The sequence below is a fragment of the Rhodnius prolixus genome, unplaced genomic scaffold (genome assembly GCF_049639745.1).
Source record: "Rhodnius prolixus isolate KJV_2025 unplaced genomic scaffold, Rpr scaffold_9, whole genome shotgun sequence".
NCBI lineage: Eukaryota > Metazoa > Arthropoda > Insecta > Hemiptera > Reduviidae > Rhodnius > Rhodnius prolixus.
In genome coordinates, this window is record NW_027411604.1 from 8,405,125 (window position 1) to 8,432,434 (window position 27,310).

Consider the following 27,310-nt stretch of genomic DNA (forward strand, 5'->3'; position numbering starts at 1 on the left):
TGTGTGCACAACGTCGAGATACCCAAATAGGCACATCTACCTAAAATTTCGAATCAAATACTGAAAGTGAATCGATTATTATCTACATTGTTTGCAAAAAAAAAAAAAAAGATAACAAGAACTAGTTCAGTTTTTGAAAATGCTGTTATCGCTAATTTTTGGCTAACGATATACCCCATATTTTAAAGAAATTTTTGGGGAATTTTATCTTTACAAGAAATAGATAGGAAGTGCCTCCTTTGGAAAAAATTACTTCCTTCCTCTTTGCTCCTCAACTTCTTTTACATCGTACTTCTTAATTATTTCTTAATATCTTTCCATTCACCTCCCACAATAATATTCTAAATTTCTTTCTATACGTGTCTGAAAGCTCTCATATTCCATATTTCAAATGAGAAAGTACCTCGCTGTTATCATGAAAGTACATCTGAAAGTACCAGCAAAAAAAAAAAAAAAAGAAGTACTTCCACATTGTACTTTCTAAAAATGAAATGTTTTAGCTGCTATTATTTTTGTGTTTTTGTAGTTATCTAGCACTCTAAAGTCTCACCGAAGTACACGGACATTCTCCCCAACAAAAGCGTGTTCCAGTTTGTTCTATCTGTTTCTTCATTATTAAGATGAAGTAATATCCTTTTTTGTAAGCACCTAATTTTTTTTAATTTCTTTGAGTAATCCAAAATGATGTTATTTGAATGTTTATGAGTTAGGCAGGTGTGGTATGGTGCAACAGTTTTCTATTGGTTGAGCTACATTAAAGAGGACACCAGGTGGTGACCGGTCGTGTGAACTCACTGTACTCTAGAATGTAATTTTTCGATACATTCTACATACTACAGTATTTAGAGCGGTCAATAATTTTGTTTTTTTCCCCCATTTCTTTCTCTAATAAGTAATGAGGCAGCTATTTATTGGGAAGCTTTTGGATTTTAGATTTTCAGCAATTGGATTTCAATTGCTTCGTAACGTTGTTAAGAAGAATCAGTTCATTTAGTAAGTTTACAAAAAAATTGAGCTATACTTTCTTTTTTTTTGGGTTCCCTAAATCCAAATAGTTAGTTGCACCAACTCTCTAGAGCCCACTATCTGGGGGTTTCAGTATAAGTGTTCGCCTTGTTTATCCACAGGGATACCAAGTTCTTTGGAGAAGTTTTTACCAGAAAGGTCCATTTTGGGAGGAACCAAGAATTATTTTGATTCTGGCACTATCATCGTTTTAGGTACTAACTTACTGCTATGGGCCGCCTAAGTCTTTTACAACCTTTAGATCAGTGGTTCCCAGCCTGTGGTCCGCAAGAACTAAAATATGGCCCGCGAAACACTTAACATTTTTTAAATAATAATATATTTATTTGACATGCGGCGACAGCGCGGTGAGTGGGACATCAAGCGAGCGTAGAGCGCCTAGAAACAAGTCCAGGACTCGACTAAAAGCAAATGATGTGCGGGTCGCTTTGAGCAATCTCAACAATCCCAGAATTACCCAATGCAAGATCAAAAAGCACATTAATATAACTGAAAACATAATCATAATTATGAAGTTTATTTTTAAAATCTAAAGGTAGTTTACTGTGATATTGAACCTTGTGGTCTCCCCGCTAACAACAATAATATTAAAATGGTCCCTGGCCGTAAAGAGGTTGGGAACCACTGCTTTAGATTGACTTAATTGAAGCGATCTTCCAGTTTTTTCGAGAAGCACTTAAGGAACTTTCATTTTAAGTAAACTTGCTGAAGTGTCAATGCAGAATACTATAAAATTTCATTGCCTGTAAAATATCAAGTACTACTAAAGCATTACTAGAATTTCATATTTTAGGAAATTCAGTTAAACTGCAGAGCGACTTTACAGAATATTTTTCTGACTTAACCTTTTTTTTTTTTTTTTTTTTTTTTTTTACACAATTTTCGATAGTGACTCCGTTATTTCCCCTTGTTTTTTGGCCTCTTGTACTTAGCAAATCAGCCACTATAAATGTTGGGTGTTCGAACAAATATCTCTTGAGTGTTGATATATCCAAAATAAAATCAATGGTTATCTTCTTATAAATGTTTACTTTGTTGTCTTCTTTATCTCCATTATTTAAGTTATTTTGAGTTTTGGTTTTTTGCTTTCTTAGTTGTCTAGTCTATAAACCCCGATACATGATGAGCTTCATTAGAATTTTGATTACTTACAGACAGTGTTCCCTCTAATTTTTTGTGACCTGTGCGCAGTTTTTTCTAAAATAAACAAATTTTGTGCGGCAATTTAAAAAAGTGTAAAAAAGACAATACAAGAATAGTATTAATATTCAACCAAATTTTGTTCCTACTTAAACGCATTGAATCGATCATACCACTTGTACTACATACAATACAACGGAACACAATGAAAAAGCTACCCTAAAGTCAAGTCAAATCATTAGGTCGTGAAGACAGAATGTAGCTGATTACTGTGGCTTCCCTTTTCAATTCAAATGGAAAATAAGAAAATTTAAATACTTACAATGTAATAACGTTGTCTGCTTCTAATTTTTTAAATTAACACATTCGTCAAAACAAACAAACAAGAACGACAATTCACAATTGCTTATTATTGAACAATTTTAGAATTAAGGATTACATTTTTTATGAATGGCATTTATTTTATAACTTCTCTCCCCAGCCTTTCGGTTTTAACCATTCTGCATAAACTTAACTTAAATTTACATTGTTTCCGTCATTCATATATGATTTTACTCTCATTAGCATATCCATATGTTCCTGCGATCAATTTCTTTGTTTCGTTTTAATCAAAACATTTTTGTGCGCGCAAATATTTTTCATGTGCGCTAAGTTTAAATTTATGTGCGAGCGCACACGCGCACAGCTTAGAGGGAACACTGCTTACAGAGTTATTTTGTTGCTTTTTATGAATTCAAAGTGTTCTGCGTAAATGTTGCCATCATCAGATGCAATTATAGTGTTTAGATTGGCTGGTAAAGGGACATCTAGTCGCTAGCACAGCCTTCTCCACAATCGTTCTCTTTATTTATTATTGTTAGCACATTCCAGGATTAGGTAGTTAGCGTCTGCTATTAATCCAGATGTACTGCAACACTTTGTGCGTTCTTTCTATACTAATTCTGGCTAGATGGTGCGGCGAATAATTATGTTTAAATCGCATTCTAGTGACTCCTTTGATAGTTATTTAGTTTCATTAATTGTAATTAATATCTTTATTTTGCAACAATTTTTCGCAACAAGATAAATTTAAATAGATTTTCTGTTATTAAATGGAAAACTGGCGAGATACAAGTTTTATTTAAAAATGGGTGTAAATATTTAATGTTTATTGTAATTGTTAACGAATTAGGACAATAACCTAGTTATCAAATTACATAATTATAATATTTACAAACTGAAAACTGACGGTAACCACTGTTTCTTTTCTAAACGTCATACTTTCTCTTTTCATTTTCTCTTACTAGCGCTTACTAATTTGCCTTAATCGTTTACATTCTCTCCTTTTTTTTAAATCATCGATATCTGTCCTTTGTCTAGTTGTACTAGAGCTAGTTATATTATCTCTCTCTCTCTCTCTATAATAGTTACAAAAAACGTTTTTAGAAAGTTTTATCTTACGTAAGTGTTCGGTCGAACACTATTATACTAAAAAAGCTAGAGGATGTGAGTGAACGAGTAGAGTGCATGTCGCCACATAACAAACCAACTAACAGCCATTATTTGGTATTCTCTCGTAGTTGGTCATTCTCTCTTCTCTTCTATGTTCAGTTTATATAAACACTTGTAAAGTGGGAGAATTTGGTTGTAAAATGGGAGCTGTCTATTTAAATTTTTCTAGTTTTTTTTTTTGTAATTGTACTGTTAATTATTGCTTTCATTCGGAAGAGCAAATACCAACACTTTTTTTTTGGTAACCGGAAATGCATGATTGATTCCGTTATGCAAGTTTATCTCGGAGCCACAGAACGGTGTTGAGGGAACCAATTCGTCTATTCGCATGTTTGGAGCCTCTGAGCAAGGCTATATTATCTCTTTACTGCCATACGCCCCATTAACTAAGAGTAAATTCGCAGCCATTTCTCTTCAGAAGGCTGCAATCTGATCAATGCTTAAACCTCCTCCAGCTCCTAGATACTGGCCTAGAAATTATTAGTAAAAAAAAATTTAAGAATGAAATTGAATTTATTTCCCCCCCCCCCAATAATTTGCCAGCGAGTTGTTTCCAAAGTTACAGCTGAGTTTTCGCAATATGGTTTTACATTGCATCCTACACGTATGTTCCAGTTCACTGAACATTACATATGATATTTTAAAACTAGAGTTTATTGTTACACCCTACTTTACGCGCACATACATGTTGACTACAAATACATAGAACACACAAATATATATTTACGATATATTTGAATGGCTGTGGGGCTCTGAATGGGGCGGCATCACCTTGAGGGCCATGATCACGTATCCGTTCTATTTTGTAAAATACGATAATCATCCATAAGTACACACAGTGCCACCCCCTCACTCTAGATAATAAAGAGAATTTATTTAGCCTTTAACACTTTATTAATAATGTGCATGTTTGTGCAGGTTAGTTCGTATTATTTATTGTAACTTACACTCAACCTCCTTCCCTTCTAGATGCCCATTTCTCTCTCAATTCGATGTAGATATCGATGACTGAAGAATGGTGATAACCCCATGTCCCTCCAACATAGAATTAAATTCACAAAAAAGGAAATTATCAAACATTTAGTTGGTCTTCTAAATATAATATATTTACTATTAGACAGCAGACGAGGAGCAGTGAATGTGTTCTAGTTTCTAGGGCATGCCAGGTATTGAAGGTGACAAGTTTACCGACAACATGACAGCACTACCTGCCATAGAGCTCCCAAAAAAACAGGATGTTCAGTCTGTACTCAACACTAAAAAAAAAAAAAACCTCAACTGTCCCAGATCCACCTTACATCCGCTATTCTAGGCCAAAAAAAAATAAATCAAAAATTACTAGAATTTTATTGATGTGAGTGCAGTTGCATAAGTTTCATTGCATAAAGTAAGGCCCATCTCTGTTAAATTACAATTTCTTCAATATTCAGAATTTCTGGTCATCCATTTATTGCTATTTAATAACTATATAGATGGCTTTTGCCGCTGGATCAAAGTAGGCACTTCAGATGAGTGTACCCCCCTACTTCATCTCCCGTTTTCCCTGGAAATCGCTTTATATATGGAAGTAATAAGCTTGCTGCTTTTATCTATAGTAAGTGTGTACACTTAACTGAGTGACATCAAAGTACTATAGCTTGCAAGCTCTGCAAAAATCATTTTTCCTGCTGGAAAAAGAAAAAAAAATCACAAAAAGGGAATTGGTTAGATGTTAACGTATGGAGTGGAGCTGATAGAGTCATATCTATTGTGAGCTAAAAGATCAATTGTGGCTCCCTTGATAGTGTTTTGGTTTTTGAAATAGAAATAGCTTAGCAGAGTGGAAAAGCCTCTTAGGCTGTTATCCCTTAAGGATATTATCGTAGATTCATTTGGGAGCTTCAGCTGAAGAAGGTTTCCAAAACTTTTTTAAGTGCTTAAGGCTAGCTTGATAGGCCATTCTGCAGCAAAAAAAAAAAAAAAAATATGGCTGCGGGGAATTAAACGCTGCTTCGTGTGCACGGAAACTGCTTCAATATCATGAAGCCGAAGATTTGAATGTTTTGTGGTAGGTAACTGGGCCAACTAGATATATGGACATTATCTAGATATAGGGAAGAAGTTAGCGTATTGGATTCCCACGCGGAGGACCCGGGTTCTAATCCAGCTGCTGACCCTCAGATGTTTCTCTTCTTAAAAGCTTCTTCTTACAGCTCACTCTCCGATTGTCTGTAACGAGAGAACACTGTCCGAAGGCCTGAAGTGAACTGAAAAAAAGCTCCAGGCGCCAATAACCTCAGATGGTTGCCTTAAATCATAATAAATAAATAAATATCTTGGATAGATGCTTTCGATTATTGACCCCGTGAGGTTCCAAAAGGAATGATATGTGATCCGGCAGTAACCGGAGAGAAGAGATTTATGCGTCGTATATTATAAGGAGGGAATACCAAGACAAGTTCGATGTGAAAGAATTCTCGATTTGTGTGTCTATCATTTCGGTGTGGGTGGGATGCAATACCAGGATCTACCAGAATATTCTTCGACTAAAGATGATGGATCTGAAGGGAAAACCTTTATCGTTTCATTATTGATTCGTGGGCGTTTTCTATTATCATATTCATGGGACTTGAATTTTGCTATTTATAGATTTTGTGCACCCGATGGCTTTCTTAAATACGTTTTTGAAAAATATTTGTCGTATTTGTTTCTTTAAGAATGTGGTGTAATTCGGTAGCTCTACTTTGTGCTTCTTTATAAGTGGTCTTCTCCCAGTTTCGGCTTGTGCGCTTCAATGTGTAAGCCCAGAGGCTTATTGTGCCCCTTTCTGAGGACGAATACTGCCGCAGAAAACTGGGGCAAATTTTTCATTTAAAACAAACAAAAGTACAATTTAATTTCTGCCAATATAGAACCAATTTATCACTCAGTAACTAAATGTACACATAGAATTTTGATATATTTTGTACATTTCCTTGATTTCTTTACTTGCACATAGAACAATGACTCACACATAGTTATCAATAAGATATTACTGAAATAATCGAGCTAAAAAAGAATCGATAAATCTTACCTATATCTCCTTGAACTACAACTATAGTGTATAAATGATTTTTTTATTACGGTATATCTGTTTAAAAAGTATTATAGTTGTTTGACTTTCTCAAGGTTTCTCAGTTAACCTTGGATAGGACTCCTCTTCAATTATCTGTCTATCCACGGCCACCATTCACACTGGCTGTCACTTTTTTCTGTCCATTTTTTAAACTGTCATTCCTCCACTATTTATATTTCTCTATAATTAATCCATTAATGTTGGATATTATATGATTTTGGATTCTGTTATATTTTGGAACTTTCAAATTTATTACTTCCTCATTACAAAATTTTGACTTTACACCATTTTTTGGTCCCCTGTAAATTCGAAAAACGGTCTGAGCCGTTCTTACGTAAACTCTCACCACAGCACAAAAAGCTAGAACATTGCAGGAAGTCAAAACTTTATATATTTTCTTTTCAGTGGAGATACTTACTTCGATGTGATTTGACGGGAAATAGAATACCAAAAATTCGTCGAAGCTCTTCCTTTTTTTTAAAAATTTTTCCTCTTTTTTCTTTTAGATTTTCACGAAAATCACTTTGAATTACTTTTAAACTTGGAATACTCTATGCATAACGCATAGATCTTGAATTTCCATTTTTTAAAAATTTCGATTGCTGTTTACTCCAACTGAATGCTTATCACGTTTATTATAAATATTTTGCCTGGAGAGCTAGTTTCTTTTGGGCGGGGCAGCGAACTTGTCCAAAATTTATTCAGGACTAATTTTTAGCCTGAATAAGACTAAAAATTGTAGTCTTAGTCATTTAGTCTTTTATGGACCTAATAAACCCAAAAAATTACTAAATTCCAACAATTAAGGATTAGTCAATTGAGTGTACAACACCATTTGTGGAGTTCCCGGAGTTTGTTAGGATCAATTAAAAGGCACCCCAGATTTCTATTTTTTAAAATTTAAACAGGATAGTGAATTTAAATAAATTTATTGTTATTGTACTTTAAAAATCATTAAAAATAAAACTCGCAGGCTAGGGATTAGCTGGGCGGTTAGCGTACTGGACTCCCACGCGGAGGTCCCGGGTTTCGAATTCAGCTGCTGACCCTTAGATTTTCTCTTTCTAGAAGCTTCTTCTTACAGCTCACTTTCCGGTGATGTACAGTCTTGTATGTAACGAGAGAACACTGTCCGGAGGCCGACAGTACACTGAAAAAAGCTCCGGGCGCCAATAACCTTAGATGTTGACGCGCCTTAAATCAGCGGTTCCCAAAGTGGTCCCTACGGACCTCCAGGGGTCCCCGGTATCATTCAGGGGGTCCGTGGAAAATTAAAATTGATTTGGGGGTCCCTGAACAACGTCAGGGGGTCCGCGCAAGGTTCAATATAAAATAATAAAACTGTGATCCATTTTTATTATTATGGAAATTAGAAACTAACAAGGTGACCAATTAAATTTAATCAAAACTAAAAGGGTAATATCTGCGTTTGTTGCAAAACATTTTCTGTAAAAACAAAACTTGGGAAGAGGAGAACGTTCTTAGTTTCCAAATCTTTCGAAATTGCAAAATAGAGATGAAAATTTGCTTGCTCACTGTCGAACACTTAACGGCTCTTCAAGCAGACCTGAACCAAAGATTACTCGTGGGGATTTGCGGTAGCTACTCACTAACATTGAGCCAGATATAAATACACTCATAACATCTCATCACGTTCATCCAAATTATTAATTTTATTTTAAACAAAAGTTATAATTTCAATAAATACTTCTTCCACAAAATGCTTCTTTAAATTTGTAATTTTTAGACTATGCATTTATTAGCTTTTTCACTTGGGGGTCCGTGGGCAAGTTTTGACTATAAAAAGGGGTCCATGGGTCAAAAAAGTTTGGGAACCACTGCCTTAAATCATTAAAAAATAAAAAATAAAAAAAAATAAAACTCGCAACCTACTTCCCCTAAATAGGATCATGAAACTATGTTTTAATTTAAAGATTTCATGACAATACAGGTTTCAAAACCTCAATCCATTACTTGATAACCGTTAATATTTCATTTTTAAATTATTTAAACCCCAAAAGGGTGAATATTTTAATTATCGTTTGGAACCTTCCCAAAAACAAAATGGTGGATAGCTATAGTTACGTATTTTCTGTAAAAGTTTTTTTTTTAAACAACATTTCCTTAAAAGAATGATGTATGAAAATAATCATTTAATCTCTCAATTAAGAAAATATATTGTAGTAAATGATAAGGTTAGAAGTGCGTTAATTGTATTTTATTAAAAGATATGCGTAAAATGTTTTGTGTTAATCTGAGCAATGAAAACGGAAGTAAGATTCCTTCCTACTCTCGAATTATGTACCTCGCCAACGCACTTTCTCTAGAGTAGACTTTAATTAACCATTGTTTCTCTTTCATTTAATCAAAATTAATTTAATTTTCATTTACTCGTTAACTTGTAGTAGAAGAGTGCAAATAACTTTTCTTTATTTTATCATCCCCTCCATGGAAGTTTACAAAGATATATTAAGGGGTCCATTTAATGCGTGGGAAGATTTTCTGAAAAATGAGTGTATCTGAGTGAAATAGTTTTTCCAAACGATTCTGAAGCCAACACTAACAGAACTCACTAACAGACTAAATTATTAATAATAGGTTGAGCACAACACTGTTGAGGAATGTACAAACACGCTGATTGGTGAAAAGACAAAGTCATACTGCGGTAGATTTAATTATCTATGAACTAGGAAATTACCATTTTTTTTTTTTTTTTTTTTTTTTTTTTAAACTAGGCTAGACAAGTATTTAGGTTGAAAACTTTTAGACAAGTTACAACTTGAAGATAGGAATTTAGAATTATTAAATAATAAAATAATAAACCACAGAATTATATTTGAAATTAATAACAAGGTTATAGTTAAATGTGAAACAGATTTGAAGTAAAATAGAAAGGTAATTTAAGGTTATAAATATGTGACAAGTAATACTCATAAACTTTCTCTTACTGGAAAATAACGTTTTAAACATTTTTATTGAGACACGTGTACTTCCCCCATTTTATTCTAAAAATATTTCCACATAATTATACGTTTTGGGTACCAAAGATAATATTAAATTTGTGTGTATACATGATTACATCTTCCTCTTATCGACTATTGAAACTTATTAGAGCTAACTCGCGGATTACCCAGCAATACCAACAGAAAAAATCCATCACATTTCTAGAGTCTGTTTCAAACAAACGTTACAGAATAATACGTATCTGTGAATTAAGGTAGGTTGCCAAGTTTGAAAAGAATCGTAGTCGATTCAGGGAATACTAAAAACAAAAATAATAATCCTTTTTTGGGCAGAAATGACAGGTTGGAAGACCGTAATGTAAGGAACGGACATCTATCACTGCTGGATATCATTTAAAAATTAATTTTACTATGGGCTCTACATAGACAAAAGACTCACGTGGAACCCCACACACTAGACTTAAAAAGCAAGCAATGACGAAACGTGCGAAACTGCTCTACAGACTACTTGGACGACGCTGCAAATTGCCCATTAAACTCAAGCGATTACTGTACAATACTATCCTCAAACCAATGTGGACTTACGGACTAGAGCTGTGGGGTTCAGCCAAACCAACAAACGTACGGACTGTACAAAACATTTCAATCAAAACTCCTCCGACAGATAGCTGACGCACCTTTCTACGGTGACTAACCTCACCCTTCACACCGACCTCAACATTCCCTTCATAGACCAACACGCCAAGAATAAATATCAAAAGTTCCATTCTGCTCTCTCTACTTGCTCTCAAATCCTCTTGTACAGTCTCTCGCTTCCTCTGACATCCCTAATACTCCTCGCCGACTGAATCGCCAATGGCCCCGCGACTTCCTTACAGTCTGAAGAACTGAATCTCTCCTCTCTCCTCCTCGTATTCTTCTCCTCACACTCTCCTCTCTCATATAGAAAGTGTACCGCTGGGTAGCTTCTCTCCTCCTGCTCGTCCCGCTCCAGTTCAAAAAAAAAACTATCAATTTTTCGAACAAACTAATTGAATATTAAAAATTTCCTAGTTAGTTACTTGCTCTAAATTCAAGTCTCAATATCTCGCTTCCCAAACATGAGATCATTATGAAACCTTGATCACTTATAGTCTATATTAGTCACTACATTCGAGTAAAATATGATCTCTAAAGATAAAAAGTAGTTTTGGAGATAATGGATGGTAAACTTTTTGATAGTTTGCAACATACTCTAAATTTAAGTCTCGATATCTCGCTTCCCATACATGAGAACATTATGAAACCTTGATCACTTATAGTCTATATTAGTCGCTACATTCGAGTAAAATTTGATCTCTAATGATGAAGTAGTTTAGGAGATAATGGATGGTAAACTTTTTGATAGTTTGCAACATGCTCTAAATTTAAGTCTCGATATCTCGCTTCCCAAATATGAGGTTATAATGAAAACTTGATGACTTATAGTCTAGATTAGTCACTACATTCGAGTAAAATTTGATCTCTAAAGATAAAGAGATCATGCTCTAAATTTAATTAATATCTTGCTTCGCATTCATGAGATCATTTTGAAAACTAGACCTCTTTTAGTCTATATTAGTCTCTATTTATTTAAGAGTAAAATGGTAACTGGAACGAACCCTCTAAATAGTGAAGGTTAGGTGAAATGGTTGGTGGTTATTTATTTTGGGTAAATATCTTTCTATAATAGAAATTAAATTAGAAATTGGTGGTATTTCCATTAATTAAAGATATAGATATTATGGAAAGTGTAGTTAAGCTAGGAGAGAGTAATGTTGGTGGTAATTGCTCGCCAGAGAATGAGAATTGTAAGGGAATTGGCCAAACTTGTAAACAGGTGAAAGCCAAACGCACTACATTCCCTTCCCAGTTCGTTATCTCTCCCTTCCCAAGGAAGTGAAGCAACAATTTCATCTTTAGATTCACGATTAGAAATTTGTTTTTTTCGTAGTAAACAAAAAAAGGGTTAAAACTTATATAAGTGTTCCATAGAATGGAACGTAAGATTTTTCTGAACTTTCTTTTATAAAAACAACACAATGTATCAACTTCACGGGAGATAGTATTAAGTGATTAAATAATTACATATTGCTTAAATTCAGGGTTTATTTTGATTACTAGCCGTATGTTTACGATATCAATCAAAGGAATCTTTTCTTTTTTAATCAAAAAGGGAATTGATTAAGGCCGTTAAAAAAAGCAATAAACGCGATCTATGTAGAGCTAGCTGATTCACTGTTGAACTCTGTTGCTCTAATTAATATTTGGAATTACAATAAAACACTTTTTAAAACCAGTTGAGCGTGGAATTCAGTTTTTTGAAGAAAAAAAAAACCACAGTGTGCGGAATTAAAATCAGACAATGACGTGTATACACGTGTCAAACGCAGGGCAAAACAACCAAAAGTTGACAATAGTCATAATAGTAACTGCAAGCGACTTTTTCTGCAATCTCTGGAGGGGACTTGAGATTACAGAGCATTCTGTGCTCTTTCAAAATCAAAGCACCGCTTCACGTATGCATTGCCGCCTAGTTAACCAGGGGCGCAAGAGCTTTTTTACAAGGAAGAAAAGAGCTTTGAATTCTGTGCAAAATGAAATCATGCTCGTACTGAGAGGTTTGAACCTCTATCTAAAAGGTAAAAACGGCATTGCACAAGGGTTGAGAGCTTCTATTTGTGTGCCTAATTCCCCTATCTCTAATGCGGAGACCAAACATGTACCAACCACTTATCATTTGGCTGACTCCCACCTACCCTCTCCGTATAAAATACTTGGCAGTTCTATTGGTTGAGATAAAGGAAACATCCCACCAAATACTATTCTTATTGTATTTTATTAAAATCTCTAGTTGTTATCTATCATTAATGGCAATTTTATATTTTTCACAAGTATACAGGTCGATCGCACCGTAATTGAGATTTGGTTTGACGTTTATACACAAATTTTCTCCTAGATTGGCTTTAACGATTTTTATCTAACTTCGTATGCTCATTGGACACAAGTTAGATCTATAAGTTTTCTTTAAAAGATCCTGAAGATTTGATTTTCCTAGGACACTATTACTATTAAGGGATAGTTGAGTTAAGCTTCTCTTTAAGGAGATAACCTGTTTTTAAGCAGAAGTTCCATTTTATTAAATACTTTCTTTTTTTTGTGGTATCAAAGCTAATTTATCGCACAGAGTTACTAGAAAATTATATTACTTAAATGAATGTAAGAGAAACTCTGGAAGAGATTGGTCTAATTAGATACTTTTTTTAAAAAAAATAAATTCTAAATTAATTGCTGTAATAAAAGATTTTATCACTCTAATTGTCCCAGTTTCTTGTAAACTGTGTTACAATAAAAAGTAAAAAAAAAATCGAACTATAATTCCCCTTGAAATCTCCCATCTTGTAAAAAAATAGAGTAAAACTTGCTAGAAATGAGGTTATTTCTAAAGCAAGAGTAGTTTATGCTTGCTTAGTAGTAATAGTATTAGTAGTACATAGTATAGCGATCATTGTATAGTTAGTATTAATGTTGTTCGACAGGCATACTTTATTATTGCTTAATGAGTGAATTAGTTTCGTTCCAAATACACCGTAGCTCTTTACTCCACAAATGGTGAACAGAATAGCAAGAGATTGTGCAGCTTTTTGGAGGAGGATAGATTTAAAAGTAGTGGGTGGTGGCGCTCAGTTTTTCCAACTCACTTTTCCTCAAAAGTAGAGTTTTCTATTTATGGCGTTCCTTTATCTAGTTTGTTGATAGTTTTGGGTATGTTGCACTCGTCCAAGTTCTCGTCTAGCTGTCGGACGAGTGCATGGTTCTCTTTATTGTTATTCTGCTCCTTAAATATGTTAACAGAGATCCGTCTCTCTCTCTCTCTATATATATATATATACTTGATAACACTTTCCGACCGTTCTCTCTGGCTCGCTCTTTCTAGAACACGAACCTCTTTGTTCTTGCTTTAACAACTTCCTATATACCCTACTTTATCCAGCTCCTTCTTCACAGTATCTATGTATATCCGCTGGCCGGCACTTCTCTTCCTTCAATCTCCTCTATTTCTGTTCTATTTTTACAACTAGTGCTCTTTCCAAACAGCACGTTCCACATCCATAAGACTTCCTATTTCTTTTTAAATTTAAAAGAAAGAAAATATTAAAAGTTTTTTATAAAAAAAAATCCATGCTAGAACAATCTATACTTTTGTTTCCATATTCTCTTATTCAAAGATAGATTTAATAATTTCAAATAGTTCAAATTTGGTTTTTTTCCGGAAATACGTGTTTTTTAAACTTCAATTATTCTAACTTCCAACTTCCCTTAATTAGTTTAGATAAAGGTAAAATGGCTAATTGCATGTGTACATGAATGTGCTGCTCGCAATATCGTTCTTAGTTCTGTCTACAGTTTACTGAAATTCTGAGTTTTTCAGAATGAGAAAATGAAAAAAATCTTGATGAATGTGTGAGAAAGACGTGATAATCAAATCAAATTATTTTGTTTCTCTTTGTTATATTTTTATTTACAATTTCTTTTTGTTTCAGGTAAGTTAAGTTTGTCTATATCTTTCGACTGATTTAGTTCTGATGGCGTTTTGGTAAGAATATTTTATCGTATTAACTAAATTTCTAGCGGCCATTCTTAAAAAAAAAAAAATCACTTGTTAAACTTTACTTGTATGATAATAAATCAGTAGCTAAATGTTAATTGTCCGCCAATTCGCTGCTTAATCCAACAAACAGCACTCTGCGGGTCCGATATGTCCAAGTGTACCTAGGTCGTCATATAGCTTAGCCATCAGCGAAAAACTCTCGAGACAAACTCGAAGCCCAATACAAAACTCAAACATTTCAATGTTAAACAGGCGCCACGGTAGCCGAGCGGTTAGAGGCGAGACCTGCGAAGCTAATATGTATTGTGGTGCTGGGTTCGATTCCCCGGTCTTAGGCCTTGGATTTTATTTAATGGTTAACAAAAGAAATTTACAGTAAAGTATGCTTGCTAGTCGCCTCCGTCCACTACAACTAATTGGTAGTTGGACGTTAAGCCCTGCCTGAAAAAATAGGCGATTATTTTACTTTACTTTACTTACACTCTGTGGGTAAATCTGTACGTCAAGCCAATGCCATTTTTGAATGTTTGGTAGTTATAAATATAGCTAATAAGATGATAATGGTCTGGTACGTTCTAGTTTTAGTGATTTCTGGAACGAAGTACATGTGTTGTATAATGGTGAATTTGACATTCGAATAAAAATGCCTATTAAAACTGTTGATCGTCCAAAAACTGCAGGAAAAAGTGAAACGTTGAAAAACACCCAACTTTGACAATTTTTTTTCTCGTTTTATATAAAAGGTAAAATTCCCAAATTTTCTTTATAATATAGGGAAAATCCTCCTTTATAACTATATATTTTTTTTTTTTTGCAACAACCCAGATTTAATAGATTTCGAGTAAAATTTAGAAATGGCTGCATAGTGCAGCTCCTAGACTTTTTGATGTTTAAAATTTCAATAAATATGCTGATAAAGAAGCTCCTATTTATGCTGATTTCTTGAAGTTTTTTTTTTTTTTACGGCATTTTTCAAAAATTCCTCTTCTTCTTGTTACCATTTTTGTATACAACTTAGCTATTAAATACGGATTGAAGTTCGACGCAGTAAATCTTGGCAATCAACTTAAGTATCCTACGTTTTTAACAGCTTTTGCATTTTTAACGAATACGAATAACAGTTTGAACGAATTAAATTAAAAAAAAAAAATACTAATAAGTACTACGGTTATTGTAATGGTTTTTAGAAGTAAATTGAATTTATTCAAATCATTATGAATTATAGAATGAGTATCGCTTTTATAGAAAGTTGAATAAAACATTACGAACGTTTTACAGATTTTTAATATTTTAGTATTATTTGTTTTTCTTAAACGTTAAACTAGTGCTTGATCATCAGTTAGCTTTATGCTGGTTTCATGTTGCTGTTTGAGCGAAGGAAAAGATTGATCTTTGAAGATTGTAGAGTTCCTCTCTTTCACTATAGTTGTAATTACCAAAATCCCTAGCTACGAGGGTCGTTTGAAAAGTCCGTGCAAAAATAAAAACTACTTAATTTTTTGGGGTAAACCTTTTTTATTTTTCAACATGGTCTCCTTTTAGGCTTATACACTTCGTCCAACGCTGCTCTAGTTTGTTGATCCCTTCCGAATAATAGGATTTGTCCAAGACTGAAAAATAGCCATTCGTTTCTGCAATCACCTCCTCGTTTGAATAAAATCTTTTTCCCGCCAGCCATTTCTTCATATTGGGGAACAAATAGTAGTCCGAGGGAGCCAAGTCTGGAGAATAGGGGGGATGTGAAACGAGTTGGAACCCTATTTCCATTAATTTTGCAACCACAACTGCTGAGGTGTGAGCTGGTGCGTTGTCGTGATGGAAAAGAACTTTTTTGTGGGCCAATCGTGGGCGTTTTTCTTGCAGCTCGGTTTTCAAACGGTCCAATAACGATGAATAATATGCACCTGTAATAGTTTTACACTTTTCCAGATAGTCGATGAGGATTATTCCTTGCGAATCCCAAAAGACAGTCGCCATAATCTTTCCGGCCGAAGGAACGGTCTTCGCCTTTTTTGGCGCAGATTCCCCCTTGGTAACCCATTGTTTAGATTGTTCTTTGGTCTCAGGAGTGTAGTGATGTATCCATGTTTCATCCACAGTGACGAAACGACGCTTAAAGTCCTGCTTATTCTTCTGGAACAGCTGCAAACCGTCCTTGCACGATTTCATTTTTGGTCAAGCGTGGGCAATCGCGGCACCCATCTTGCGGATAGCTTTGTCATGTCCAAATGTTGATGCAAAATATTATGTACCCGTTCATTCGAGATGCCCACAGCACTAGCAATCTCACGCACCTTCACTCTTCTGTCATCCATCACTATATCATGGATTTTATCAATGATTTCTGGAGTAGTAACCTCAACAGGGCGTCCAGAACGTTCAGCGTCACCTGTGCCCATATGGCCACTCCGAAAATTTTGAAACCACTAATAAACTGTTCTAATCGAAGGTGCAGAGTCACCATAATGTTTATCAAGCTTCTCTTTAGTCTCCTGAGGCGTTTTGCCTTTCATAAAGTAGTGTTTAATCAACACACGAAATTCTTTTTCGTCCATTTTTTGAAAATCACTCGACTTCCTCGATTCAAACGAATGCCAAACACAAAGAAATAGACCGATCTGGCTGAAACTTGGTGTGTGTTCTTCCAAGAGATGCTACTAACTAAACATAACCTCGATACGCGCCAGTGGTGCTATCTCTCTGACTTTGCACGGACTTTTCAAACGACCCTCGTAGTGTCGGAAATCCGAGTCAAAAAATTTGGTCACTTACGTATGAGTTGCGTATAGAGAAAGTATTTTAGTGAAATGTTTCGCAGCAAGGAGTGGAGGTAGGAGCTGAAGAGAAGGGGTAGTAGAGTAATTAGAAACTTACAAAGTGAAGCGAACATAATTATAGAAACTAAAATTGAAGAATATTGGTGAAAGCTGGTCTGTCGGTCTGTCAGTCCGTTTCTGTTTGTTTGTTTGTATGTAGGTGGTTGGTTGGTTTGGTGGATGCAAGGACAGCTGTAAACCATTCTATTAGCGGGATTGGCCCTTCTTATTCTTTCCACAACATCTATGTGTATATATATAGATATATTGTGTGTGTGTGAGTTGATAATGTGAAACTTGAGACCACTCCCCCAAGCAGAAGAAATGCAGACAAAAAAATAAAATGCATTTCACCCCTTACCTTGCACAGAAGTGTAGTTAGGCTTTCCGCTGTACTGAATTTGTATCTTTTCTATGTTAGAATTTTGCTTAAAGATTCAAGAAATCTGTGAAAACGAGTACCAAATTACAAATTCTAGAATATTTATATCTTATAGACGGCATCGTCATAGATTAAAACTAAGTGAGACATCAAATTTGATAAAAATGAGTCATTAAAGGAAAACTTGTTTAATAAAAAACAAAATTTTAAAAAATAAAAACATTAATTATTTAAGACAAAGTCATGCGAGTCTTCGCAGAAAATCTTTTCTTTTTTTACTGCATTAATTTTATCCTAAATTTAATCGTATCTCTGATTCTGCACTAAAAATGGACCTGCATTCAATGTACTGTTTAAAATCTGCAATCTGGATGCATGGTTACAGCAATGCAGATAATACCAAAAAGTGTTCTCTCATTCTAGCTATCACAGAAATGATATGGAGCCCTATAAAATCTTGTAGAATATTTTCCTTATCTAATAATTATTTTAACAATAAGTTGATTATTTCATCCTGATATAATGATAAATAGCTTCATTTTTCTTAATAAAATACTAACAGAATAACATAATTTCTATAATACATTTTTTTTTAAAACTTTTTTTAAGTCCAAGTTGATTCCAAAAAATATTTAATCTAAATTAACCTTTTAGTCATTTAAAAAAAAAATAATAATACCTAACACGAAAATGTCTTTTAAGCAACTCAATCAGTATATCGAGTTTAGAATAAATCGTTGAGAAACGTAGCTTAAAGCTGCTAAGTCTTACGAATTCTCATTTCAAGAATACACAACTTATAAGAGTGTTTACTAATTCAAATCTATGCTTTCCTGATCAGATAATTTATCCTAATTTTTAGGGAGCTCTTATAAAAATTAGACCGCAAAAAAAAAAATCTAAATAGCTCCTTTTTCATGGGTTTATTTATTTTATTTGAGATCCTAGTGATTATAAATGCTTTTTTTTTTTTATTATGCAAGATATCTCTCTGCTTTGATTAAGACTTTTAAGCTCTGCTTTGCAACGATGATGTCTTCTGTAAAAAACTTCTATTTGAAGAGTCCCTCCATCTCAGCCAAGAGAATCTATACTGGGTCCTATCTTCTTTGGAATACTCTCTGAGAGAAATCTGTTGAATTTTCCTTCAGTCTAGAGCCGGGGGTTCTACAATCTTTTTACTTTTTTGAGGAACTTTTGGAGCTCATGGTCTTTCTTGAAGGAATCTCATGTTTAAGTAGCTGATAAAATAGTTTATCACAAGCTTTTTTTCTACTCAAATTCGCAAATATATTCTTGGTATCTTTAATAGGATGAAAAAGTAATTACCATTTCAGTCGTGATACATTTATTCTGCCGAGCTTTCGACCTAGGGACTAGTTCATCATTAGGGCTGTGGAACATATTTATAGTGTGCTAACAATAATTATATTACAATGAATATGTATAATGTAACGAAATTTACAAAAATTATTTACCTAGTTTACAAAGTAATATTTTACATTAGAGGGTTAGTGTGTCTTCTGTCTTGTCTGTTCATGGACTGAGTGTGATCTCGGTCTGTGTGTGATATGAGTTAGGTTGTGTGGAAGTTGTTTAAATTGTTCGTGTCTGTTTTGAAATTTAAACTGTTTTCTGTTTTAGATATGTATATCATTTCTACATCTCGACAGAATAAATGTATCACGACTGAAATGGCAATTATTTTTTCATCCTATTGAAACTATGAATCAGTCACCAAAAATAATGAACAACAATTGGTATCTTAATACAAACATCTTTAATAAGACAATTGTATAGTTGATTTCCATTTTACGTGCGTTTTGGCTGAGCAACTGTCAACTTTCCAGGAACAGAACCTATTTTGAAGACCCATGGCCTTGAACATCCTCCCAAATAATTCTCCTCGAATGAATTCCGACCACCGCAATCCCCTCTGAAACTAAACAATCTTATTTTGCCAAACTTGTTGCTAAAACAAAAAAAAAAAGTATAAATGTTACATATAAAAGAAATAATAATAAAATAACACGAAAATATAACTATAAAACTTATCTGTATAATATCTCTTTAATATTAGATAAAATTTGTGATTAACCTTCGAGGCAATAAAAAAAAACAATAATAATTATTTGTCGCTTCTTTTTTTATTGTCTTACAGTAAATAAAGGGCTAATAAAAGAGACTATTTCATAGTTTTAAAAGTGTGACCTAAATTCAGTTTCATTAGGAAATTGGTTACAGTCTTACCACCACATCTTTCCACACGGGAAATGTCCCTTTTTGATTAGGAAAAAGTGGAATTTTAGAAAATGATCTGTTCGTGTAAACTAATTATCTCAAAATTAACAAAAAGATCGGTCGGGAAGTTGAAACGTAATATTTCGTTTTAATCCAACCAGACACCAGGGCACCCGATTTTCAGCGACCAAAATCCGTACACTTATCTGAATGGATTGCTTCTCATTTTTTTTTCTTTGTGAAAAGGATTTCTTAAAACTGACTTCAATATTTTTGTTTTTTTAAACTAGGCCTTTTTATTGTACACACGAAGTTCTACAACTTTTATTGGAAAAATTCGACCCTTCAAAAAAAAAAAAAAAAATCATCAAGAATTACTTTTTTTGGAATGGAGTAATGGGGCTAGGCTTACCAAAAACACGGTTCGCCTAGAACGATTTTAATTGAAAAGTTCACCAAGATGAAAAATTTTTCTTTCTCCTTTATATTTGGGTCAAAACTAACCAAAATCCACTGAAAACCAAATCGGTTTACGTTGCGGATTTTTTTTAATTTTTCAGGTCAAAAAACGGGGAAAAAGGCTTTTCTTTTTGCATTGTTAAGCCTAATGAATGGAAAAACAATACAGTTTTTTTGCAAAATCAATGCATGCATTTTGAAGTTGAGGGAATTTCCGACAGATTGATGTATTTTATAAATGATAAAAATGAAATTTCGACATTCAAAATCAATAATAAAGACATTTTTGAGCAAAATAAGGCAAAAACAAGGTGTTTCTCCCATTTCAAAGCTTACTTAACAAATAAATCATCGTTTTTTTTTGTGGAAGGGAATGGGACTTTTCAAAAATGAGAAAAATACAATATTTATACCCTGGAAAAAGTGAAATTTTCAAAATACAAATTCATTTAATGAAACTTTTTGGATTAAAAGAGCCCAAAAAAAATTTTCAGTCGGAAATTCCCTCAGCTTCAAAATGCATGCATTGGTCTTGCAAAAAAACTGTATGGTTTTTCCATTCATTAGGCTTAACAATGCAAAAAGAAAAGCCTTTTTCCCCGTTTTTTGACCTGAAAAATTAAAAAAAAAAATCCTCTACGTAAACCGATTTGGTTTTCAGTGGATTTTGGTTAGTTTTGACCCAAAATAATAAGGAGAAAGAAAAATTTTTCATATTGGTGAACTTTTCAATTAAAATCGTTCTAGGCGAACCCATGAAAACCATTGTTCTTAACACCAGAACCCCATGAAAACGGATACTTCAGTTAAAAAAAAAAAAAAAAAAAAACGTTAAAAAATAAAAAATGGAATAGTGGGGATGAACCAGCAAACACTTCATCACTTTGAAGAGCAAAAGCTCGTATTAAAGAAGCCCAAGTGGAGGTGGTGGTGGGGGGGCCCCAGCAAGACCAAATCACAAGTAGTGGGGGAAATTCTCTCTGTGTTAGTGTGTGTGTGTGGATGGTCTTGTTCCTGAACTGTCATGTTTAAGGCTCAGTTGTTAACCAGTACTGTTGGTGTGCGCCCGTTGTGTTAACACGGTTACTGTTCCATCTTTTTTTTTTTTTTTTCTCCTCTGTTTTTTGGGTTGTCACAAACTACAATCAAAATTTAGAGAGAGAGAGAGAGACAGAGAAAGAGAGGTAACAGTAGTTTTGGTTCTATTTAATGTGTTCCCAAAAAAGCTGGTGTTAATATAGTGGTGTATTTTTGTTTTAAATAAAAAGACTAAAAGACCAAAATTTATTTTTTGTTTAAAAAACTAAACATTTTGTGGATTATTAAGGACTAAGTATTAAGTGGCAAAGTGGAGTCGCATAAGAACCAATTGGATTCTTGCATTAGGATGGCACTCGCCAGGTATGAGCTTTAAGATGGACTTAGTTTATTATTTCAAAAAAAAATATTAATAAGATTTGCAAAAAAAATTAAATGTCTTGAATAATAAAACTTCGTTATTGTTCTCCATTGTTTATTATCAATAAAAAACATTAACCTAAAAATTCAAACAAGGGAATCAAAAGTTTAACCAGAGTATCCCACTTATTGTTGTGTTTATCACACAGGAGAATATGGGGGAACCCTTATTTTTAATAATAAGAAAAAAATCTCCCTTTTATTTTAGAAAATGAACTGTGCCCAAGGTTGTATTGACATCAAGTTTTAAAATAAACTCCCTGAAATGGACTCCCCAATTAGTAGGGCAACCTCACTTTGCCCTCCTCTTATACTTTTGTACAATTTTTCTGTTAAATGTGAACTTTATACATATTTTTTGTAATTTACATTGTTCTGTGCTTAACATATTATCGCGTTTATTTTTGGGTAGTTTTATACTAATTTTATTTTTATTTAAATTTATAATTTATTTTTTTTCTTAAATTGAGTTTAAATTTGTTTTAAAAGTGGGGCTACCTTCCCCCCATTTAGGTCGTTTTAATATAAACAAGCGGAACAGCGAACGAGGTGGCACTGGCCTGCTTTTATGACGATTTACAATGCTGTCCTCCTTTTCCATATTGCATTTTTGCTTATAATGGAAGTTTTTTTTTTATTTTTAATTTACTCTAATTTATTATTATTTTAGTTTATAAATACTTCCCGTATTGCACATCGCGTACTCTCAGTAAAACCATTCACCATTTTTTTTTCACTTTGAACGTAATATAAATTGAGTGGTTAGAATTAAGTGTGTCGTTTTTGTTAGTGATTCAGGCCACCATTGATTTGACATTGAATCTTATTTTATATTTTTGTTTGTAACAAACTATAGTTTAGTGTCTTGTAAGGGGGCTTTATTTTATAAAAATGTAATTTGCTCGCAAGGTTATTATTTTATGGGATTTAAAGAGAGATAGTTTGAAGAAAAAAAAATAGAGCTAGAAATACTTCTTATTACAAAATTGGAACTCGGTAAAATTCATTTCCTGTTTTATTACTAACGCACGGGCCCCCCCCCCCACAAAGTCTTTTTTTTTAAATTTTATTTCCTCTTTGGTTATTCTGTTATAATCACTATAGATGATTCAAGGTCAACGTTCATCTTTCATCTCTGTCTAACAATTTATTTAATCTCCGTTTAATAAAACATTTTTTCTTTTATCTATTACCAATAAATAATTCTTTAAACAGATAAGCCCAATTGCACTTAATTGCAAAAAAGGGAAAGAGATCCATAACTTTAAGCCGGCAGAATTATTGAAGCTTATCAGAAAAACCCCCCATTTAAAAGTAGGGAAGAGAAAATATGCATTTATAAATGGTTGCTACCGGTTTAAGTATTATTATTTTGTATTCTACAATTTTTTTAATTAAAATCAGTAAAAAAAAAACTAGTTGTAACCAGTCGCGGAAGGTTTCAACAAGTTGTTATAACCTTTTACCTTTGTTATAAATTTTTACTTCACCAATCCATCGTAACTAGAAAACCTAAGTTATTTTATTTTTTTAACTGATATTACAAGTCTTTCTTAATTCAGATTAATGTGGCACTGTTTAACTGTGTAGTTAAATAATTTTAATAATAAAAAATTGATAAAGTTTAGAAAGCAAAAAAAAAATTATATTTCCCTAAAGAACTATCTTGAGATACGGAAATACAAGTTTCTAGGCAAAGCCAAGCTAAAACCGGAAGTGTTAAAATAAATTTTGTGACCGTGTAACTTAAGAGCCTTGTAATTTTTTTTTTTTTATTGATAATGCTTATCAATATTTTTTTTTTCTAACTTACGTAAAGAAGAACGTAATCAATTAAAATGAGCATTCGTAGTATCTTATTGGCTGGGAAATACTCAAAGTCATATTGGCCTTGCTACGTGCAGTAAAAACTAACTAAGGTCAGACATTAAAGAAATCCCGCTTTCTTTGCTAGTAAAAATAGAACTTTTATAAAATAGTATTTATTTTTTCTCTCAACCTTTGAAGTTTTTGTAATAATTTTAAATTTTGTATATTTTTGTGTATTTCATGATATTGATTTGTTTTTTGAGGTCCCTTTATTCCAAAAAAAAAAAAAATGTCAGGTCAGCATAATTTAAAAACGCTAAATCGTAGTTAGTTCATTTTCGAATCAGTTATTTAAGATTTTCAAAAAAAATAAATAAATAAATAAAAAGCTCCTATGATTTTCTTTAACCCTTGCAATCAGTGCTGCCACCCAACCTTTGCACATCAGTCGTACAACCAAACCTTTGTTTGCAAACCTTTTTCCGGTAAAATTTCATCAAAGCCCTTTTTTCTAAAAGAGAGGACCATGTTTTTTTAGGCTTTCTAATATTTTAAAGACCCGCTTCAGTGTACAAGAAATCGACTTATCTCACGAACTAAGGTATTAATAAGGATTAAATTTGTATTCAAAACTTAAATTTAAAGAAATTTGTCAAATCGGTAGTGTAGCTACTCTACAGTGAAATTTATAAATTTTGAAGTTAACCAGTTTTTATTACAAAATTTCAAGTGTAATAGTTATTTATTTTACAAGTGTGGAAAGTAGTACTTTTCCTCACACGAGGCAGGGTTTGCACGCACGAGCGAGCGAAGCGAGGCGTGTGCAAGTGCAAATTGCCGAGTGTGAGGAAAATACTTTACACTCTAGTTAAATATTATATTTTTTCTGCAACCATTAGGGTTATTAACTAAAAAAAAAAACTAAACAGGAATCACTAGAATCCATTTTAAATTTCTATAAGGTACCACTATAACCTTTTTAACTGTTATAATTAAGAGTATCTAATTATTTATTAAAGTATTATTTTTATTTCTATATTCCTTTCAATTTTTATTTTATTTTTTAATATTCGTTTTTTGTTTATTTAGATAAAATAAATTTAAATAAGCTTATTAAAGTTTTACAGAAAATATTTAATAACAAAACTTCTTGTATCAAGGACGCGCAATAAAGTTTTTCCACTCACTAGTGAGGAAAGTGACACTAATGGGAATTCTTCCCCACTAGTGAGGTAAAGTTGGGCATTACACAGCTGATTTTAATTGAGTAATGAGAACATTCCTACATGGTTGCAGAAAAAGAAAATTTAATTATATAAATTTATGTACCCAAAAATAAAAATAAAGCCAAAATGAGGGTTTCGAGCTTGGGAGCCTATCCTATACTGAACTACTATTTGGTACAGATTAAAGGAGAACACCTTAAATAAGGGGCCGTACTTAAATTACGTAACGAACGCAAGGGGGGAGGGGGGTAAGGCTCGATTGTTACCATTCGTTATGGTTCGGGGGAGGGGGTTTTTTAATGCTTGTACGTAATTTTTCCAATTGAATCTATAATTTTTTGGTCATTAATGGAAAAATACTAACGATATTTTTCGCGCCAAATTCTACTATAGCCAACCTTCATACTAAGTGATAATGTAATTAAATAAGTAATAAATAAAAAATATATGTTTGATTTTAATTAAATACTATGCAATGACGATATTCCATAACAAAAAATTACGTACATTTGGCTAGGGGGGGAGGGGAGGTTGACATTTTGTTACGATCTGTTACATCGGGGGGGGGAGGGATTAAAAAGCTCTTTAAATTGCGTTACGTAATTTAAGTACGGCCCCTAACAGTAGGATGAAAAAATAATTGCCATTTCAGTTCGTGATACATTTATTCTGCCAAGCTTTCGACCTAGGGACTAGATCATCTTCAGGGCTAGTTTACAATGTAATATTTTACATCATTACAGGATTGGTGTGTCTTCTGTCTTCTGTCAGTCCATGAACAGACAAAACAGAAGACACACCAACCCTGTAATGATGTAAAATATTACATTGTAAACTAGCCCTGAAGATGACCTAGTCCCTAGGTCGAAAGCTAGGCAGTCAGCTAAAAAGAATGAACAACACCTTAAATAACCTTTAGCTCTTGATTGAATGCCTTCGCTTTGTAACTAGTTATAGGGTTTTGAATTTCAAAATTTCCATCTCTTACATTAAACCTGTTACGTAATAACTTGTTCTGTATAGATTTTGTTTTTTTGTATTATTCTCGAACTACCCTTGCAATATAGCTATATGTTATTATTATTATTTTTTAAAGAGGGGCTACACCCCCGCTATATTTAGATGGCTTATATTTAGCATACTTGTCCTAGCCGTCATTGATAGTTATCTATTATTTACGTGGGAAGTTTTTTAAACTAGTTTTGGTTACTTATTTTTTTTTTTAATTTTAACGGATTTATATTTTGTAAGCATTTTGTGTTAACAGTATATGTTAACAATTTTTCCCTCTCTCCTTAACTTGTGGCGAGTCTTCTCTCTCCTTGAATTTTGTTTAACGTTCATTTCATACTTCTTTTTGTGTTAATTCTTCTCTCCCACATGGTATTTTTTCTTAAAAGAGGTTTTAAGTATGTGTGAGTGTGTCCTTGGTTACTATTTGCTCGTAAAATGTTTTCTTTTTAAACGCTCTAGGGGCTCGTGAGTACAGACAAAAAAAAAAAAAAAAATTAAAAAAGGTAGGGCTACTTTTTTTTGGTTTCTTTGAAGGTATAACCAGCGGTGGGGGAGGAGGAGGATTTTGAAAGAGCTCCAGGTACATCTTTGGTTCTTTCTTATTCAAAAGCGTTGTACCTCTTATTCGTTTTAAGTTTCTTTGCAGGTTTCCAGGTTGCTTTTAAACCTATTTTTATTTTGTAAGTATTCTTTTGAGCTACTTCTTGTATAAAGAAATTTCTTCTTAGGTAAAACTTCGTTTGTTGCTGAAAGTTCTTGTTCACCATGGAGGTAGGGGGCGTTGTTGGAATGCTGAAGCCCACCTCTGTATACTTGCTGTAGATCTGAAGCCAGTACCTTAGGCTAGAAGTAAAAATAAACAACAGTATGAATAATTAACACAAAAATAATTAAACTAGTTACTATTTTTTAATACATTGCCAGCCTCCAGGAAGTGTCCTCTCGTCACAGATAACACCGACCATCACCTAGCACCAAGCTATTAGAGACTCCTAAATTGAGAAAACTAGAAGCAGATACCTAGGACAGCGTTTCCCAAACTTTTTTGACCGCGGCCCGGTACGAGATTTTAAATTTTAATAAAAATCAAAATTCAAGTTGTTTGTTTATTTCATACACAAAAATTACAAAATAATTATATAACAAAAACATAAGTAATTAAAGACAATCCATTATCCTCATTTAAAACTTAAAGTAAATTTTGTTTTACATATTTTGACCTTAGTGCGAAGGATGATGTTGTTTTTCATCACATAGTAATTTCAAATTAGGACTTGATGATGTTAATTTTATTCTCAAATTAGGTTCGACATCCAATCTGTTTCGATACTTATTTTTTAAGTACGCCAAGGCTAAGAACGCAGTTTCACACGTATAAGTGGTGACAAAAGGCATTAAAAATTGTATATCACTTTTTCGCTTACGCTTGGATATTCCTTTTGACAGCGCAACCAAAAATTAATTAGTGGTACAGTTTCAAACACTTTTTTTAAGATCGGTGTCGCACGAAATTTCAATTAAATTATCAACTTCTTCTTCACTAAGATTAAGCATTTCTTCC

The 27,310-nt window shown here is 33.3% G+C and overlaps 1 protein-coding gene across 4 annotated transcripts in view; it reads left to right on the forward strand.

Moving 5' to 3' along the window:
* The window catches only part of rdx (BTB/POZ and MATH domain-containing protein rdx), a 143,186-nt gene that overhangs the window by 38,548 nt on the left and 77,328 nt on the right, over positions 1-27,310 (forward strand). Inside the window, exon 1 of one of the 4 annotated variants that reach the window (XM_074128093.1) lies at positions 21,166-21,643. The exons of the other annotated variants lie outside the window; for them this stretch is intronic. Within the exon in view, the coding sequence (XP_073984194.1) occupies positions 21,630-21,643 (14 nt within the window). The 5' untranslated portion in view covers positions 21,166-21,629. Of the gene's footprint in view, positions 1-21,165; positions 21,644-27,310 lie in introns of those variants that run through there. 4 annotated transcript variants of the gene reach the window in all.